The sequence below is a fragment of the Betta splendens genome, chromosome 16 (genome assembly GCF_900634795.4).
Source record: "Betta splendens chromosome 16, fBetSpl5.4, whole genome shotgun sequence".
Classification (NCBI taxonomy): Eukaryota; Metazoa; Chordata; class Actinopteri; order Anabantiformes; family Osphronemidae; genus Betta; species Betta splendens.
In genome coordinates, this window is record NC_040896.2 from 6,115,592 (window position 1) to 6,133,515 (window position 17,924).

At 50.4% G+C, this 17,924-nt stretch overlaps 3 protein-coding genes across 6 annotated transcripts in view; 2 read left to right on the forward strand and 1 right to left on the reverse strand.

The window, feature by feature from the left end:
* Window positions 1–3,006, forward strand: part of LOC114843330 (brevican core protein-like) — an 8,605-nt gene extending 5,599 nt beyond the window's left edge. For 2 of the 4 annotated variants that reach the window (XM_029129780.3, XM_041067839.2), the window contains 8 exons: window positions 1–263; window positions 374–697; window positions 910–1,014; window positions 1,089–1,247; window positions 1,516–1,598; window positions 1,680–1,824; window positions 1,901–2,083; window positions 2,174–3,006. The exon at window positions 1–263 is cut by the window's left edge and continues 328 nt beyond it. In XM_029129780.3, the coding sequence (XP_028985613.1) occupies window positions 1–263; window positions 374–697; window positions 910–1,014; window positions 1,089–1,247; window positions 1,516–1,598; window positions 1,680–1,824; window positions 1,901–2,083; window positions 2,174–2,283 (1,372 nt within the window). In that variant the 3' untranslated portion in view covers window positions 2,284–3,006. The remainder of the gene's footprint in view (window positions 264–373; window positions 698–909; window positions 1,015–1,088; window positions 1,248–1,515; window positions 1,599–1,679; window positions 1,825–1,900; window positions 2,084–2,173) is intronic. The other 2 variants (XM_055503398.1, XM_055503399.1) reach the window with 2 other exon arrangements.
* hapln2 (hyaluronan and proteoglycan link protein 2) lies at window positions 2,996–7,579 on the reverse strand. Its single transcript, XM_029129316.3, has 5 exons — window positions 5,227–7,579; window positions 4,763–5,119; window positions 4,577–4,693; window positions 4,322–4,504; window positions 2,996–4,064 (listed from the first exon to the last, which is right to left on the reverse strand). The coding sequence occupies exons 1-5, from the start codon at window positions 5,297–5,299 to the stop codon at window positions 3,787–3,789; spliced, it is 1,008 nt and encodes a 335-aa protein (XP_028985149.1). The 5' UTR covers window positions 5,300–7,579; the 3' UTR covers window positions 2,996–3,786.
* A 1,234-nt stretch (window positions 7,580–8,813) lies between these two features.
* rhbg (Rh family B glycoprotein) lies at window positions 8,814–14,620 on the forward strand. The gene is made up of 10 exons (XM_029129315.3): window positions 8,814–9,148; window positions 11,203–11,389; window positions 11,781–11,931; window positions 12,007–12,154; window positions 12,228–12,394; window positions 12,922–13,059; window positions 13,185–13,318; window positions 13,446–13,567; window positions 13,644–13,717; window positions 14,021–14,620. The coding sequence occupies exons 1-10, from the start codon at window positions 8,959–8,961 to the stop codon at window positions 14,096–14,098; spliced, it is 1,389 nt and encodes a 462-aa protein (XP_028985148.1). The 5' UTR covers window positions 8,814–8,958; the 3' UTR covers window positions 14,099–14,620.
* The last annotated feature ends 3,304 nt before the right edge of the window (window positions 14,621–17,924 follow it).

Consider the following 17,924-nt stretch of genomic DNA (forward strand, 5'->3'; position numbering starts at 1 on the left):
GGAGAGAGGAGGTCAGACGTCAGCATCAGGAGACTCATCGGGACAGACTCTGACAGCTGAGCTCGAGGGGCTCGATGGCGCCGCGTCCCCGGAGGTCAGAGTCACTCTGATCCCTGGTCTGAGCCTGACGTCTGGCTGGGAGCAGCAGCGCTCCTCCTCCTCCTCCTCCTCCTCCTCCTCCTCGCCACAGGAGTCCCGCTCTGACGGAGAGCACAGCGCGGAGCCTCCTGTCACCAAGGAGCAGGACGCTCTGCTGGGAAACGGTGAGTGAAGTGTCCACGTCAAACCTGCGCTCAGGACCGAACCCTCACTCATCCGCTTCAACAGCTTTGTGTGCTTTTATTTCTGTGGCTTGTTGTCCCCGTCTGAACAGAACCAGGGTCCGACGCCGGCTCAGAGATCTGCACAGCGTTCCTGGAGGAGGCGACGCCGGGCCCGGCCCTCAGCCCAGACCCGCTCCCGTCTCCCACCCCGGCCCCGGAGGAGGCGCCGGAGGAGCACGCGGCGCCGGAGGAGGACGCGGCGCCGGAGGAGGAGGACGCGGCGCCGGAGGAGCACGCGGCGCCGGAGGAGGACGCGGCGGAGGAGGAGGAGGACGCGGCGCCGGAGGAGCACGCGGCCCCGGAGGAGCACGCGGCGCTGGCGGCCTCGCGGCCGGCTGCCGAGGTGTCTGCTGCCGGAGCAGGAGGCCGTTCAGGTGACGCTGGCCATGACGGAGCGGAGACAAACAGTTCAAATCTCCAGCAGAAGTTAGAGCAGGGAGTTAATCCCACACCTCAGGTTCTGTTTTGGTTCTGTTTCGGCGCCTGCGCTCCTGAAACCAGAGCGGATGGTGGAGTGGCAGCGCCCCCTGCTGGACGGAGTCGTGCTGCTGAACGGCCTGTGCTGTGTTTGTCTCCTGCTCTGCAGACTCCTGTCTGGACGACCCCTGTCTGAACGGAGGCACCTGCGTGGACGGGGAGTGGAGGAGCTGCCTGTGCCTGCCGGGCTACGGAGGAGCCGCGTGTCAGACAGGTGCCGAGGCCTCCTGATCAGCGGTAGGAAGCTGTGTTCCGGCCGCTCCCTCACCGCCCTCTCCTTCTGCTCAGACCTGGAGGAGTGCGAACCCGGCTGGGACAGGTTCCAGGGCTTCTGCTACCAGCACTTCAGTAAGCGTCTGAGCTGGGAGGCGGCTGAGCAGCACTGTCGCATGTGTGGCGGCCACCTGATTTCTGTGATGAGCCCAGAGGAGCAGGACTACGTCAACGGTAACGGACGGTTACTGTCAGCGAACCTGGCTCTGACTCTATCAGACGCTGCTTGTGTGAGATCAGGTCGGGTGTTGGTATTCGGTCTGGTACCGAAGCCAGAGACGCTTATCTGACATTCCTCTGATGCTGCGGGCGCTGGTTCCTTACAGGCCAAGAGAAAGAGAGGGAGTCGCTTCAATCAGTCGTCTTTGTCAGGGTTTCAAAAGCAAGACCTCTTAGTCTTAGAAATCCTAGTTTGATGTGAAAGCATCCTTTTCCTTTGCAGACAAGTACAGAGAATACCAGTGGACCGGCCTGAATGACAGGACCATCGAGGGAGACTTCCGCTGGTCGGACGGGAGCCCTCTGGTGAGTGAGGGCCACAGCGTTGGCTCCGCTCCGCTCCGCTCCGCTCTCACAGCTTCCCTCTCGCTCTCTCCCGTCCTGCAGCTCTATGACAACTGGTACAAAGGCCAGCCGGACAGCTACTTCCTGTCCGGGGAGGACTGCGTAGTGATGGTGTGGCACGAGGCCGGGCGCTGGAGCGACGTCCCCTGCAACTACCACCTGTCCTACACCTGCAAGAAAGGCGCCTGTGGGTAGATGTGACCGCAGCGGCCTGCTAGCGCGTCTGCTGCTTGCTTTAAATGCCTTTGTGTGGCCTCCTGCAGCCTCCTGCCGTGAGCCCCCTGCAGTTCCCCACGCCAAGGTCTTTGGCAGGAAGCGGGCGCGCTACCAGGTGAACGCCAAGGTGCGCTACTACTGTGAGGAGGGCTTTGTACAGAAACTCAAGCCCGTCATCAGGTGCCTGCCCGGCGGCCAGTGGGAGGAGCCTCAGATCAGCTGTACACCAGGTAAAGGGCACCACCGCGGAGGAGGAATCCTGGTTTAACCCTTTAAACGCGACGCTGTGACGGGTAACGCTTCCTCCGCTTCGCTTCCAGTCCGCTCCGTGGTTCTGGTGGTTCAGCAGCACGAAGACGCCGCTGAGGACGCGGCAGCAGCCACAGAGGAGGCGTCGCCGCTGTTCTGGGAAATTAAGTGGAACGTATGAAGCCAACGTCGCTCAAACTAACCATTAACACAACGGACCAACGGCAACGAACGTGAACCCACGTCTGAGTAGATGGACAGAAGGTGGAGCCGCCCGACAAGGACCTGGCACCACTGTCCCCGACGTGTGAAACTGCTGTGATCGTGACAGTTGATACCACGTGAACGCACGGATCCGCTTTTGTACCTGAACCAAGCGTGGGTCCACTGCAACACGCTCCCTTCACACCTACACTTTAATGACCTGTGACGCTTCATTTGTGCTAGTTTTGTATTTGTAGTCATCATGTTGTTTCTTTTTGAATTCTCTGCTTTTAATGTTTCCAATAATTTACAGGTTTGTGTCTTCTGTCGCTCATAATTTAATTTTACTTCACATGTTTCATTTTTGACCGACTTTTACAGTAAAAACTTTCTACTGTCACTGCAAAGCAAACATGTAGTTGAGCTAGAAGTCACTAAACACGTTCCACATGGCAGCATTTTCATTACGCTCACACTTTCAGACTCTTCAGGTTTACGTCACCTCGTGGCTGTGTGATTTATTCAGTCATGACCCCACAGTGGAGCTCAGGACGGAGGACCAGCAACGAAGGCTTAAACACAAGCATCTAGAGGTGAACTATTTACTCACAGACTCAACACATGTCTCTGTATAACTCAATTAAAACAACATCTCTGCTTATTTGAAAATGTTACTTATTAAAAAACACGATTTTTCAAATGGTTTATTTAATTTCACAAACAACACAACATTAACTCGACTCATCATGTGTGCGTCTGCTGAGGAAGCTGTTTGTTAGATGAACGTCAGAAGCTTTTCAGCTGCAGATTTACACACGACAGATTTCTTTAATGATTCCATTAGTGACTGAAGCTGCAGAAGCTGCAGCGTCTCTGCATGTGTTGACAGAAGTCACACATGGACTAACTTCATTATCATCATGACGTGACTGCCACTTTTGTTTCTTATGCTGTTGTTGTTGTTGTTGCTGTTGTTGTTCTTGTTGTTGTCGCTGCTGTTGTTGTTCTCGTTGTTGCTGTTGTTGTTGTCACTGTTGTTGCTGTTGTTCTTCTTCTTGTTGTTGCTGCTGTTGCTGTTGTTGTTCTCGTTGTTGCTGTTGTTGTGTTTTCACTGTTGTTGCTGTTGTTGTTCTTGTTGTTGTCGCTGCTGTTGCTGTTGTTGTTGCTGTTGCTGTTCTCACTGTAGCTGTAGCTGTTGTTGTTGTTGTTGTTGTCACTGCTGTTGTTGTTGCTGTTGTTGTTGCTCTTGTTGCTCTTGTTGTTCTTGTTGTTGTCGCTGCTGTTGTTGTTGTTGTTGTTGCTCTTGTTGTTCTTGTTGTTGTTGTTGTTGTCGCTGCTGTTGTTGTTGTTGTTGTTGTTGTTGTCGTTGCTGTTGCTGTTGCTGTTGCTGTTACTGTTACTGTTACTCGCTGTTACTCGCTGTTACTCGCGTTCCGGCCGTGGGGACGTGCTCCGGGACCCTCGTCCACGTTACCTGACGCTACCTGTAGCAGTAGGCTCCGTAGAGGTGTGCGCTCCCGTCGGGGAAGCCCACGCTACGCACTCCTGGCTCGGAGACGCCCCCGCAGCGCCTCCTGGGGTTCCTGATGGGGTAGCGCACGCTTCCGTCCTTTAACCACCCGCCGTCACACTGGTCAAAGCTCTGGAAACGCCAGGCCGCGTAGAGATGTCCCACCAACGCCAAGTCAGCCCCGTGACGTTCACATGCCCGCTCCGCCTGCTCAATGGAGAAGGAGCCTGACACGTAGAAGACGGAGCCTGTGGGAGGATAGAACCAGGTCTCATTAGGCCTGTGCTCACAGCCATTGTCCCAAAAGCGAACATCGGCTGGGATCAGGAAGGCATCGTCATGGCCTTGACCTGGAAGTTAAGGCTATTTGTTTGTTTGGTCAGGTGTGAAACAGCCTGGTCTCAAACTACTCCATTTCCCCTTGTGATTCTTCAAAGCATGAACCAAAATGAAGCCACATAATCCAACAGAAAGGTTTGTAAAGTTTTTTTTACTTAAAACTCACCCGGCGTCTGAGACGTGAAGCAGAACGCGTCAAAGCGATCCCGCTCCTTGTCCTTGGCTCCGTAACTACGGATGCCGGGACGCAGCTCTCCTCCGCAGACGGGCCGAGGATGGATGATGGGGTAGTGGACCGTTCCGTCCCGGAGCCAGCCGGCGTTGCACCAGTCCAGACCCTCTGTCCAGGCTGCAGGAGGGAACAGAGCCGGTGAAGCAGCAGGCCACTCTGACAATTACAGAGCTGCACAGCAGGGGGCACCTTGGTAGAGCTGGTTGAATGTGGCTAAAGCTGCGTCCTGCTCGGCACAAACAGCCCTGGCCTCGAGGAAGCTGAGTTTGTAGCGTCCGTCTTTACTCTGATACGGGAACACGACACCTGGAAGTGTTTCATCAAACGCATGATCTGAGGGAACATTACCACATTCCTGCTCTTCCATTCATTTACCTTCGATCCTCAGCGTGATGGTGACGCTCTCGTCCTCGATGCCGTTGACCAGCTCGCAGCGGTACACGCCGTCATCCTCCAGCTGGACCCGGCTCAGCTGCAGGGAGGCGTCCATGGTGTGGGCCCTCCGCAGGGAGGCCCGCGGCCCCAGGGGGCCGTACGGCTTGAAGGCGTGCGCGTTGGACATCATGATGATGTTCTCGGGCCCCAGCGCCTCTGGCTCCAGCTTGGTCCACTTCACTTTGTAGTGACTGGGTCTGGTTCTGAGGATGCAGGGCAGCGTGACGTTGTCTCCTCTCCGGCCGACAACCTCAGCGAACACAGGCGGCTCCAGGAGATACTTCAGCTTCTTGGAGGCTGTGGACAGAACGTCACCGCACATTTTGATAGAACATGTGGCATCAGAGCATCAACTGTTCCAATCCAAGCTAAGCAGCATCCGCACGAGGCTGCTGCCACTCTACCTGCTCTGCTGGTGTGTAGAGCTGAAGAGCAGGTGAAGCAGGTCAGAAGAAGAACCAGAGCCAGAGTCATCATGAAGGGAGATGTTCCAACCGAGCAAAAATCAAAGCTAAAACTGCTCCGCTCACAAGGAGAGCGTTTTCACATCGCTGCTCGGCCGACACCTGTTGTTGCTCAGTCCGCGAGCTGAATGAGCAGCTGTCACTCAGCTCATCTCCCTCTGTGTCCCGCCCTCGCGTGGCGCCGGACCGGGACTCAACAAGGCTGTTGTTTTCTCTGCTCCAGATGTTGCTGAGCAGACCAAGGTTTTTATGATCTGCAGTGAATGATGCCCATAGACTGACGTGGGACGTACTGAGGTTCACATCATGCATTTTACTTTTGGTTTGTTTGCAGACTTTTTACATTTCCTGCAATAGAAGATGTCACTTCTTTGTCGTTGTCTCTGCAGGTGCTTTTTGAGCCAATCGCAGGAGTCCGGTTCTGATGGTCCGGCTGCTGAGAGGATTGTGTCCTGCTGTGCAGCATTCAGCTCATACTGTAGAGCGATGGGCACCCTGTTTGCTAACCTTTCCCAGAAGGCTGCTGCCAAGCAGGACTGTGGCCTGCATTCACCACCACACGGCTCTGGGGCCGTGCAGAGGAAGCTGTGTTGGCTCAGGTTTCCTCTGCGGCACAAGGGCCGCATTGTGCGAGTGACAGCCTCCACACAGAGGCAGCGGGCGGTGCCCACACAAACACGGTGCAATGTGGAAAAAAGATGCAATAATGGGATTCTTCTGTTTTTGCTGCTGTCGCTTCTCCATTGTGCTGCGTGGTCAATGGGACTCTGTCTCTGCCTGATTAGTATTCGCTCAAACACGCATAGGTGGCAGCAGCTCACACGTCCTCATCCAGTGCACACAGTTTGACCCATCACTAATCAGCAGCTCTGATGTCGCCCTCTGCTGCACCAGGCAGGTTAATACGCTGCAGGAACAAACACATCCCGTTCTAATGATGATGAAACCACGAGAAAGCTTTGCTTCTTTGTAAACAGCAGGTAAAGTTGTTTATCAGACTGTGTGGAGCACAGACGAGCCTCCACCTGCCTCTGTCAGGGTTCTCACCACGCATCAGGCAGACTCCACCTTGTTGCTGTGAGGCAACAGAGAGAGATCAGATGAGTCAGGAGAGGTTCTAGCTTCGTCTAAGTTTAACAAACAGAAGGTGAGTGTGTGGAAGCTGCAGCTTGTCGTGGCTGCAGGCTCAACGTCCCTTTGTCCTGTGCAGCAGATCAGCGGTCCTGATACGGGAGAGGCCTCGTCTGCCCGCAGCCCGGCACCGTATCAGTTTGCCGGTTGCAGCGGTGCATGAAGTGTTGAAGAACGGCGTCACAGGTTCAGCCTGGTGTCACATTCATACCTGGTACCGGCCCTGAAGCATTCCTGCAGGCTCCTGGGGCCTGGAGGGCCGCTGACAGATTTCCCTTCATCACTCTTCAGAGCCACAGCAGGGACAGTTCCCTGAGTGCACAGCTGCATCATTCCTGCGACCCGTTACGCTTCCCTCCGGCCCGGTCTGATGTGGTGGAGCGGTTGGGTTCTATGTGGATGGCCCGGTTCAGCCTGGGGCCTTTCAGGTCTAAGCTAATGAGTCTGACCTGAGGTCATCGTCCGGCCTGTGGATGTTATGTCACAAAGACTATCTGACGGATCACGTGACGCTTGCTGTTTATCAGAGGATCCGTGTGACTGATCGTATTTCCAGGCTGTGATTAATGAGTGAGGGTGTGTCACATGTGGCACTTCACTGATTGGCTGCTCACAGACTCTGCGCCAGGTGTTGAAATACCTGGCGAGAACGTTACTAATCGCCTGGAGCTTTTTATGGACGATTAGCTTTCAGGCCAAAGTACATTTACAGTTTGCGTGTTTGTGGAGATGCTGCTGTTTCATCTAACAGAACCTCTGACCCTCGTCGTTCACCAGGTGATGCAGCTGTGACAGTGGACCTGCTGGAGGTGGTGAGCGATGAGGCAGCGCTCACATACCTGCCGTCGCCCAGATGCCAAAACACAGAGCTCAGCGGAGCAGGAGGTGGAGGTGGAGGTGGAGGCGGAGGTGGAGGCGTCCTGCAGTCAGCGATGAGGAAGAGGAACCGAGACGACACAACCCTGAGATGCTAACGTGGCCGAGCCTCCCGCTCCAATCAGAGTCCAGCTCAGCAGCGTTCGTTTGCTTCTGGGCCTGTTGTGCATTTTCTACACACTCAGATTCCTGGTGTGCACAGAACAACAATGATTTAGCCTTGATGGAAGGAAAGTCATCATTTCAGTCATAGTGTTGGATCGGCCCAGCACGAGGCCTCCGGCGCCCGGCACGGCTCAGGTCTCGACCCGGGTCGGGTCGGGTCGGGTCGGGTCGGGTCGGGTCGGGTCCTGCCGCCCTGCTTTCGTGTGCTGGCGGGTTGTTGTGTAGCTTCCATGTGAACTGGTGGTCGTGTCTTCAGTGGCGGCAGCTGCTGATAGATGATATGTGACTGTAGGAGGCTGCACCTCAACACCAATACGTCCTTTCAGCTTCAAGCTTAATGAACGGCTCCAAAGAGAAGCACTGGACTCAAACTGGTTTCACCAACGGCAGCGTTTTTTTGTTTTATTGTCTCAGAAGTCATGTAAAGTCGAACGTTATCAGATCGTTCCTTTTTGGTTCCACATCACAAACAGGCTTTTATTTCTCGGTGTGCTTTCGATCTCTGCCACTTTTCTATGTAACCACCACGGCGGCGCCTTCCTTGTTTGATGCCTGGCGCGATTGGGCAGCCGGCCGTGCGTAACGTGTTCAGAGGACGCATCCGTCACCTGACAGGTCTGGGGTCAGCGCTTATCCTGTCCTCCATCGCTGGAGCCGGCAGCGAGCGTGAGGCCCTGCTGGTTTAAGTGGAACCTGTGACTCCTGCACAGATGAAGTGATGAAGAGCGAGCGCGAGATGAGACTTGTACTGAGGCTCTGAAGTAGAGATAAGATGACAGCCTCTTTGAATGGCTCAGTCCTCGTGATCCATCACTCGGCTGGAAGCGGGCGCCTGCTTGGGTGTCGCTGGGGGCCGACCCGTTTCTACCTGTGTTTGTTCAGAGCCATGGGTCTGTGTTGTTTAAGCGTCAGTCTGGTTGGGGGTTTTCAGGGGACCTGCAGATCCACGGTCTGAGGCTCCTCTCTGAACCGTGTGGTCTCAGATGATAATAGTTCAAATTCTCCAAAGTCATAACAACATTCCTGTTGGTTCATTCCCCTTCCTGCAGAGTCTGGATACGGATCTACTATGATCCTTATCCTCATCAGCTAATTATCTCTGAGTGATCTCTGACCTGACACAAGCCTCGGCCGATAAAGAACCTCCCGCTGCTCCTTGGCTGCGCATTTCTTACTACTTTAATGCTACTCCTGATCACCCTGAGCGATGATGATGTAAGGAGATGCTGGTGCTTCACGTGCCGCTCCTCTGTTCAGTAACAACCTGTTCCTGACCTTCTGTTCCCACCAGTCAGGTGGGCAGGTCTGAACTGCACCTTGTGCTTGTTGTGGGAGAGGCAGGTCGGTAGGTGTGACCCAGCGGAACAAAACCTCGCTGGCTGCATGGCTTTGTGTCTAAGCCTCCTCCTCCTCCTCACTCAGCAGCCTCCTGCCTCCGGGTGAGTGTCTGCCTTCTGCGCTGGGTCTTTCATTCTCTCATCTTCGTCTCGCTAAGAAAACATGACGAACACAGCGACCAACATGCGGCTGAAGCTGCCGCTCACCTGCTTCATCCTGGAGGTCATCATGATCATCCTCTTCGGCGTGCTGGTGCAGTACGACGCTGAAACGGACCCGAAGAAGTGGCATTTAGAGAAGAACCACAGCGGCCACCACGACTACGAGAACGACTTCTACTTCCGCTACCCAAGTGAGTGTCCAAGTGTCCAGTGTGTGTGTGCGTGTGCGTGTGTGTGTGCGTGTGTGTGTGTGCACTGAAGCAACGCACTGAGTAACAGCGTAGGTTCACGCTCACCTCGCTCAGTCTGACTGTTACAGATGTGACGTTGCCACCGTTCACTCCTGGGACACATTTACACAACCTGTGCAGCGTCTCATCTGCCTAATTGGACCGTCCGGTTCTTTGAAGCCTTTGGTCCAGCTCCGTCCCAGATATGCACTGATCAGTGAGGTGCTGATCAGACAAAAGCCTTTTGGACTCAGGCCACTAATTAGTGCAAAGTGCTCATTATTGAGTTCTGTCCGTTAGAAAAAACATCTTTTCTGCAGCAGCAAATAATTATGTTTCATCATCTTTGTACGTGTCACGTCTCCATCGCTGTAAAACGTTCATCCTGACTCTTACTCCCTTTAATGTTCTGACTCTGTGTTACCAAAGCAATGTGAGTGCATGTGTTGGTCCTGAGGCGTGAAGGATGCTCCGTAGCTCAGTGATCGCGTGATGGGGAACAAATCATGTGTCGATCAGCTCCACTTCAGACGCGCCGTGACTGTAACAGCTCGACTGTTTCTGCATCAACAGGACGGTTATGGAAATGTGGAGATGCAGCCTGATTGTGTTTCAGGCGTCAACGTGCCGCGGGCCCCTGCGGGCGCCTGCCTGCGGGGCCCTGCTCCCAGCGTCTCCATGTCAGCCCTTCAACTATTGACCTGAACCCAAGCCTGAGGCTCAACCAACCTGTTGGGATCAAACAGGAGGCGGCTCACAGCTACAAGCAGCTTGAGTTTAAAGATGACATGAAAATGAAAGGAATCCTTTATTCTGAGTGATTCTAATCATGAACACATTTTGGTTACCTATATGTGTCCCGTCATGCACGACTTCACCACATAAGCTGCTTTGTGTGTGTGTAAATATAACGAAGGAGGAACCTGAAGCGTCAAACGTCGCCTCACGCATCACGTTCCACAAACGTTCACTTCAACAGGAAATGACTTAACGGGGTTCAAAGGTGGACTCAGAGCAGCGCTGCTCCGTGTCAGCGTGAGCCGTGTTCTGGGTGAGATTTGGTCCCGTGGGACCCACACATGACAAACAGGACGTGACCTGCTCCTCACCCAGCGGCCGCGCTCTGACTCAGTGGCAGCAGGACCCGGAGCTCGGTGCTGTGTTCACACACAACATCCTCCTGCCTGGAAAAACAGAAGAACTTTCTACTCATCTAAAACATCACGTGCAGCTCGTGACAGAACAGGCTGAAATCCAAGACAATTCTAATACACAGTGTTTGTGATTCAGAACAAAATGTCAGTTTGGGCCAAACACAGGCAACACCTCCAGCCCAGCGCTAGCGGTCACCATGGCAACAGCAGCTTAAGCTGAGTGGCAGACTGGGACAAACAAGGAGGAAGCTGTGATGAGGGTGGAAGAAGTTCAGGGACCAGATGATAACTGAGTCAATACCAGAGAGGACGAGGCCTGAAACTGAAGCAACGCTTATGTAACTGTGCTCCTTTCTGGTGAATGGCTGCTCTCAATGACAAAGCCCTCAACTAGGACAGCTGCTGGCACAGAGCGGCTGTTCTTTACAGATTGAGGCTTTGGGGGCGCAGATATGAAGCCGACCTAAATGACAAACATCCCCAGTGAAAACGCTTTGGCTGCTTCCAGGCTTCACACTGTTCCGCTGATTTGACAGTTTCATTCTGTGCTGCATCATGAGAATTTGAAAGAAGACCTTTCACATTTAAACCTACAGGTCAAGGTTTAAAAGTCTGAATTATGTCAGTAAAGATCAAGTGGTGCTTTTTACTAACATAATTAGTTTGTGTTACGTTTGAAACAGCTTTGACTGAGCTAAACAGCAGAGGACCCAGAGTGGTTCCCTGAGGAACTCCTCTTCAGACATTCAAAGCCAGTTTAGCAGTGTCTGAGCCGTTTTTAATCAGAACAGGGCAACCTGACGCATTCAATGCTCCTCCATCTCCTCAGCCTCTTTCTCTGGTGTTGTCTGTACTGTACAGGTTTTCAGGACGTGCATGTGATGATCTTCGTGGGTTTCGGCTTCCTTATGACCTTTCTGCAGCGATATGGCTTTGGAAGCGTGGCGTTCAACCTGCTGATCTCGGCCTTCGCCCTGCAGTGGGCCACCATCATGCAGGGTTTCTTCCATTTCATGCGTGGAGGCAAAATCAGCATTGGCATCGAGAGGTATGTGATAAACAACACATCACACTAACAAAACGCTGAACATGCCAAACCGGTGGTTCAAAACCTCCAGTCCTGCAGGTCAAACTCCCCAAGGCAAGAAACAGCAGTAGGAAACAGCATTAATCTCGCTCTGAACTGTGGTTCAGCAAAATGCCTCATAAAACACAGATTAATTACTGTACTGGTCTATTATAAGGCATTAAACATTTAGACATTTAGAAAACACTTAGAACTAGGACTTAACATATCATCACGCAATGATAAAAGGAGTTGCTAGAATGTGTCCATATCAAGAGATTCGGGAGCACTGCTGATGTGTCACTGAGGCACAAACCTTAACGAGTGAAGCTCACTGCACAGTAACATCCCCAGTGAACGCTCTCGCTTTCAGCATGATCAACGCAGATTTCTGCACCGGCTCCGTGCTCATCTCGTTTGGAGCCGTTCTGGGTAAAACCAGCCCGGTCCAGCTGCTGTTCATGGCGCTGTTCGAGGTCACACTGTTCGCCATCAACGAGTTCATCCTTCTGACGGTTCTGGGGGTGAGTTTCCAACACGTGGGAATCATTATCCAGTGACCAGCACTCAGCTGTTACAGTATCTTAACTGTGTTTCAGGCCAAAGACGCCGGCGGCTCCATGACCATCCACACCTTTGGAGCCTACTTTGGCCTGATGGTGGCCCGGGCCCTGTACCGGCCCAACTTGGACAAGAGCAAGGAGAGAAACAGCTCTGTGTACCACTCGGACATGTTCGCTATGATCGGTAAATGTCTGCCAGCATCACAGCGCGTTTTTAGCAGCAACTGTTTTCCAGCGTTCTGGCTTCTTCTGTTCAGGGACACTCTACCTGTGGATGTTCTGGCCCAGCTTCAACTCGGCCATCACCGCGCACGGAGACGACCAGCAGCGCACAGCCATGAACACATACTACTCCCTGGCCGCCTGCACCCTGTCCACCTTCGCTATGTCCTCACTCACAGCGCATGACGGCAAGCTGGACATGGTGAGGAGGCAAATACCACCAATAACAGGCTTTTGCGTCAGTGGTATCAACCTCAACTCAGACTCAGCCACAGCATCAGAATTTGAAAAAGTCAACTAATTACTCATCATAATAAAAAGTCAGCGGAGCAAAGAGAATGTTGACAGAGGCTTGAATGAGTAGAGGGAACATCAGCAGGACGGATCTTATCAGTGACTGAACACATGACAGAGTTACTCAGACGTTGATAAGTCACATGGACACACATGTAAAGTAAACATCACTAATCACCTGAGGTGAGACATCGGTCAAACGTTCAGTCGACAGACGCATCAGATAGAATCAGCTTGTTTCTATTGTGCCGCCTGCAGCGTGTTACCTCAAACTTCCTGCTTCTGGGCCCCTGTTCAGCAGGTCCAGGAGCAGGGGTGAAGTCATACATACCTACGTACATACAGGGAACGAAAACAAGGCCTCAGACTGTGATCTGAGCTCAGAACTGAACCTTAAGCACTGCACTGACTGATCTGAGGTGTGCCTCTCTTTAGGTCCACATTCAAAACGCTGCTCTGGCCGGTGGCGTCGCAGCAGGAACAGCAGGTGAAATGATGCTGACGCCCGCTGGCTCCATGATCGTCGGCTTCTTGGCCGGCATCATCTCCGTTCTGGGCTTCAAGTATCTCTCAGTAAGGCTGAATCTGAGAAGCAGCAGTGATAGCCTTTATTATTGTGTTCGGCTCCAGCAGGACAGGCCCCTGATCACATCGCTCATGCAGTCACAATCAGCACCGTCTCCTTTTCCACCTCGCAGCCAATCCTGGAAGAAAAGCTGAAGATCCAGGACACCTGTGGAGTCCACAACCTGCACGGCATGCCCGGCGTCTTGGGTGCCATCGTCGGAGCCGTCACTGCTGCTGTGGCAACCAAGGAGGTTTATGGAGAGGGGTAAATATGTGTGGTGCCGCCCGTGACCTTTGACCCGCACAGCTCAGAGCTCAGTGGTTCTTGCTGTAGGCCTTCACAGTAACAGCCCAGCGGTTTGTAGACTCCTGACATGTCGTTTGTGCGTCAGTCTGGCAGATGTGTTCCCAGATGTGGCAAGCGGAAAGTTCACCGCCTCCGCCCAGGGCGTCCGTCAGGCCATCTCTCTAGCTGTGACCCTGGGCATGGCCCTGGTCGGAGGACTTGTTGTCGGTAGGTCATGCGTCCTTCTGACTCTGCTCCTGCTGACTCTGCAGTGTTTGATCCAGAACGTCTCATCTTTGCTCAGGCTTCATTCTGAAGGTGCCGATCTGCGGCGCCCCTGCTGACACCACCTGCTTCGAGGACAACATCTACTGGGAGGTGAGTGGGAGGCGATGGATGGTGGTGGAGGCTGGCGTTCAGCCAGTTAGAGAGAGATGAAGCTGAAGCATTAAGTCCAAGAGCCACAAGGTGGAGACATCACACCAGCAGTCAGACGCTCGGCGCCTGGAGCATCAGTTTGACCAGCAGGTGGAGCAGAGACTCCACCACAGGCCTCAGGATGATGTCACTTCAGGACTGACGTCATTTAGATCCATCATGGATGTGAACTAAATTAGACCGTACTAATGGACGGTCACCAAATGTAGAATTTCAACGTTCTCCTTCTGTTTTCCATCTCAGGTTCCTGGAGAAGAGCCGAGTCAGGAGAACCAGCTGACCGGTGTGAAGATGGAGGAGTCAGAGAAGCTCAACAGTTAGATTCACACGGAAGCGGAGTGTTACATCCTGTAAAATAAACGTGGGAAAAGTCCAATATTCAGTTTTAATTCTCACAAAAAATTGTAAGATCACTACTAAACAACTGCTAGTGGCAGCATCAGCCTCTGAATCCTGTAAGAACAGGCCACCGTGCGATCGTGGTCCAGTTCAAACCAAAGACTGTTTAACAAAAACAGAAACTCAGAAGCAGAATTTAAAAAGGATTTATTTACATTTTTTCTTTTTATGATTTTCTTTTTTAATTCAGGGATGTTTTTTGTACTGTGTTAAATCTGGGCCATTCAATGTTAGGATTTTCTGTCTTTGTTTTTCACTGTTGTGGTTCGTGCAGGTACAAACGCTGCTGTCCAGCGTCTTTATTCGTTTTTTTATGTCATGTGAATTTCATAAAGTTCAATAGTTCTATAGAATTGGTTGTAATAATCATTTTTTGAGAAATGAGAATAATTTTTTGAAGCACAAAACTGAATCAAATTTGGCAAAAATAAATGGTTAATGTGTTTTGTGACTCCTGGTTTTATGATGAATTAATAATAATATTATAATTTCTAAATACAACAGATGAATTTGTGCTGCTTTCCCTCAAACCGTTCTTCTGATGACTCTAATCAGTCCGTCGTCATTAGTCCTTTCTTGCTGCGTCTCCATTGTGGTGAAGGGTTAATGCATCCAGACAAATGGGTTTGTCGCTCACATCCACAGTTTCACTTTCGTGACTCAAACAGGCAAAGACAACGTCTCTGTTATCAGAACTTATCACTGGGCATAAATACATGCGACTTACTGAGTCCAAGAGTGCAAAGGCAGCTGTTCTAAACTATCTGCATTATTATTGCACACTTTATCATGAACATGAAGCTGCAATTTTTTTATTTTATTCTATAGTTATAGGAAAACAAAAACTGATGCTGTCAGTGATGGGTTTTATTCTTACGTTCGCCACAGACCCACATTTCGGTGTGTTGTCTAATAATATCATTGTTTACTGCGACCGTTGGAAGACGTGGCTGTTGAATCAGCGCTCACTCAGAACCCCTCGCAGAGTGAGGACCCCCGCGGTTTGGTGATGGCACCTCGGCGTGAACAGGCACCGCAGCCGTTCCCAGGGTGGAGGAGACAGGTGGACAGCTGTGGACTGAATAGATGCTCACACTGAAGAGCTTAATTGAGCTTCATAGGGCCAATTAAAACGCAGGGAAAATAATCGTGATTAGGATAATTATTCCATTGTCTAATACGTCTTCTGGAAAGCTCTGGCATCGTACCTGTAAAAGACCCTGAGCATTAAAGTCGACCTCGTTTTGTGGGCTTCAAGCCTGTGACATCACCGTGTTAACTGCTTCACTTCATTCATATTCTGTAGCACACAGGTATTATAATTGCATAATTACAAGCAATTAGCTGCTGTAGAGAAGAAGCTAAGGTTGACCTACATCATCAGAGCCACTGGGATGCATCGACACAAACGTAAGCCGAACTTAAACTCACTCACTTTCTAAGTTGTACGTTTCGATCCAAACTCGATTCCAACACAAAGAAGTGTGATGATAAATGATATCAGGTTATTAGAGGAGCACAGAATGGGAGCACAGGTCACATACTCTGCTCTTTGCAGGATATGAACATTTCTGCCCCTGTCGCCACGTGGACCTTTAGATCTCAGTGATAGTCGACCAGAACCTGTGGCTAAATCAACTAATACATCAGTTGATGTTTTCTGGGAGGTTGATCACAGAAAATGTACAGAATGCCACAAAGACATTAATAAAAAAAATAAAGTTTGAGCTCTAATAATAATAATAATAATAATAATAATAATAATAATAATAATAATAATAATAATAATAATAATAATAATAATAATAATAATAAAACAAATCTCTTTTTCCTGTTTAGGTGTATTTATATGTTTAGACTTAAAGTCACCTGTTGGTCACATACAGAATGAACACGTATTTGAACAAACCCTGAACGATGTTAATGCTGCTCGAGTGTTTCTGGCTTCTCTGATTCTGCTTTTACAATTTTTTCTCTGACCTTCAATAGAACTTCACATTTAGATCCAAGGGACCAAATTAAACTCTTGACCTTTATAACCTCCGTTCTCTATGTACATGTGCCTGGAGGAAGAATAAAGGGTTAACAGGCTCCCTCGAGTCCAGTACCAAACAACACAAGAGATCAACACAAGAATGTCATCTGTCCAAGAATGTACAGTTTATAAGATACCAGTATATCAGCAAGAGGCCTTTGACCCTGTAATATTACAAAGTTAATATTTATGGTGTGGTTGCAGTAAGTGGCCCAAAGAAGACAAGAAAAGTCAAGTTAAACTTTGAAACTTCACATCTTTGTGTCTCTAAATAAGAACCTTCATCATTTACTTACATAATTATTCCATGCGCTTATGTGTTTGCTGGGAGCAAACCTCGAATGCTTGCCAGACTTTCTTTTACACCAGTCATCTCAAAAAATCCCAAATCCCAAAAATCTGGATCATCTCTTTAATCAACACGTCAGTTCAGACATCGTCTGTAAAATTATAATCATGGCTGGGTTGGCTCAGCTATATGGCCATTTTAAGGTTTGGGTTAGAGAGTTTGGGGCATGGTGATTAGAGGGTTAGAGAGTTTGGGGTTGGGGGTTAGAGGCTTTGGGGTTAGAGGGTTTGGGGGTTTGGTGATTAGAGGGTTTGAGGTTAGAGGGTTTGAGGTTAGAGGGTGTGGGGTTAGAGGGTTTGAGGTTAGATGGTTTGGGGTTTGGGGTTAGAGGGTTTGGGGTTAGAGGGTTTGGGGTTAGAGGGTTTGGGGTTAGAGGGTTTGAGGTTAGAGGGTTTGAGGTTAGAGGGTTTGAGGTTAGAGGGTTTGGGGTTTGAGGTTAGAGGGTTTGGGGTTAGAGGGTTTGGGGTTAGAGGGTTTGGGGATTGACGGTTTGGTGATTATAGGGTTTGGGGTTTGGTGATTATAGGGTTTGGGGATTGACGGTTTGGTGATTATAGGGTTTGGGGTTTGGGAGTTAGGGTAGCGTCATATGCAGGAAACAGAGCCTAAACGTACAGGCTGCTGTGTCTTTCCGTTAGACTCAGAGCAGGCACCTCAGCGCCCTCATTTACTCTTGAAGGATCTGTGACCTGCTGAGAGGCTGTGACTGATGCTGGTGAAGCAGGGTGAAGCAGGAGCAGGTTGCTGATGCTGACTGAATGCAGGAAGTTGTTCAGCTGGAGAGGGTTTCAGCCACTTGACTAAGGAAATTGCCTTCAGTGCTCCACAAGTATTTGGAAGTGTTTCACTTGAATTTCTTCCTTGAAAAATGTCTGGCTGTGTCGCAGCCAAACGTCTATTTATCTCGGCCAACGTATGAGCGCAGAGGGATCCTCCCTAAAGTCCAGGCTGGTTGATTCACCACAACTCCTTTTATTTTCAACTAAAACTGGTAAAAGGTGTCAAAGACGGGCTTGGAGTTTAGGCCGAGTTGGCTCCACTCAGGCCCTGTACTGAGATGACTCTAAATTAGAACTAAATTATTTGTTACCAAGAGGAAAAAACATCTGCACAAACCCAAAGAAAGATTAATTAAAGTTCAGCCACCTCCTCGGAAATAAATAAATAAATAAATAAATAAATAAATAAATAAATAAATAAATAAATAAATAAAGAAAGAAAGAAAGAAAGAAAGAAAGAAAGAAAGAAAGAAAGATTTTTGTAACTTTCAATTAAATGTTTTTTTTTGTACAGCTCTGCAACAAAATAAAAAGTAAAAGTAATTGATCACTATCGCTGCCTTGTGCGCATTAAAACCACTAAAG

What these genes read in the sequence shown, in the direction of transcription:
- rhbg (XM_029129315.3), top strand. Translation starts at nt 8,959, where the DNA reads ATGACGAACACAGCGACCAACATGCGGCTGAAGCTGCCGCTCACCTGC. An exon ending in ATCAGCATTGGCATCGAGAG is followed by an intron (nt 11,390 to 11,780) that starts GTATGTGATAAA and finishes TCTCGCTTTCAG; the next exon opens with CATGATCAACGCAGATTTCT. An exon ending in GGACATGTTCGCTATGATCG is followed by an intron (nt 12,155 to 12,227) that starts GTAAATGTCTGC and finishes TCTTCTGTTCAG; the next exon opens with GGACACTCTACCTGTGGATG.
- hapln2 (XM_029129316.3), bottom strand. Translation starts at nt 5,299, where the DNA reads ATGATGACTCTGGCTCTGGTTCTTCTTCTGACCTGCTTCACCTGCTCT. An exon ending in CATCACGCTGAGGATCGAAG is followed by an intron (nt 4,694 to 4,762) that starts GTAAATGAATGG and finishes AAACACTTCCAG; the next exon opens with GTGTCGTGTTCCCGTATCAG. An exon ending in CTTCACGTCTCAGACGCCGG is followed by an intron (nt 4,065 to 4,321) that starts GTGAGTTTTAAG and finishes ATCCTCCCACAG; the next exon opens with GCTCCGTCTTCTACGTGTCA.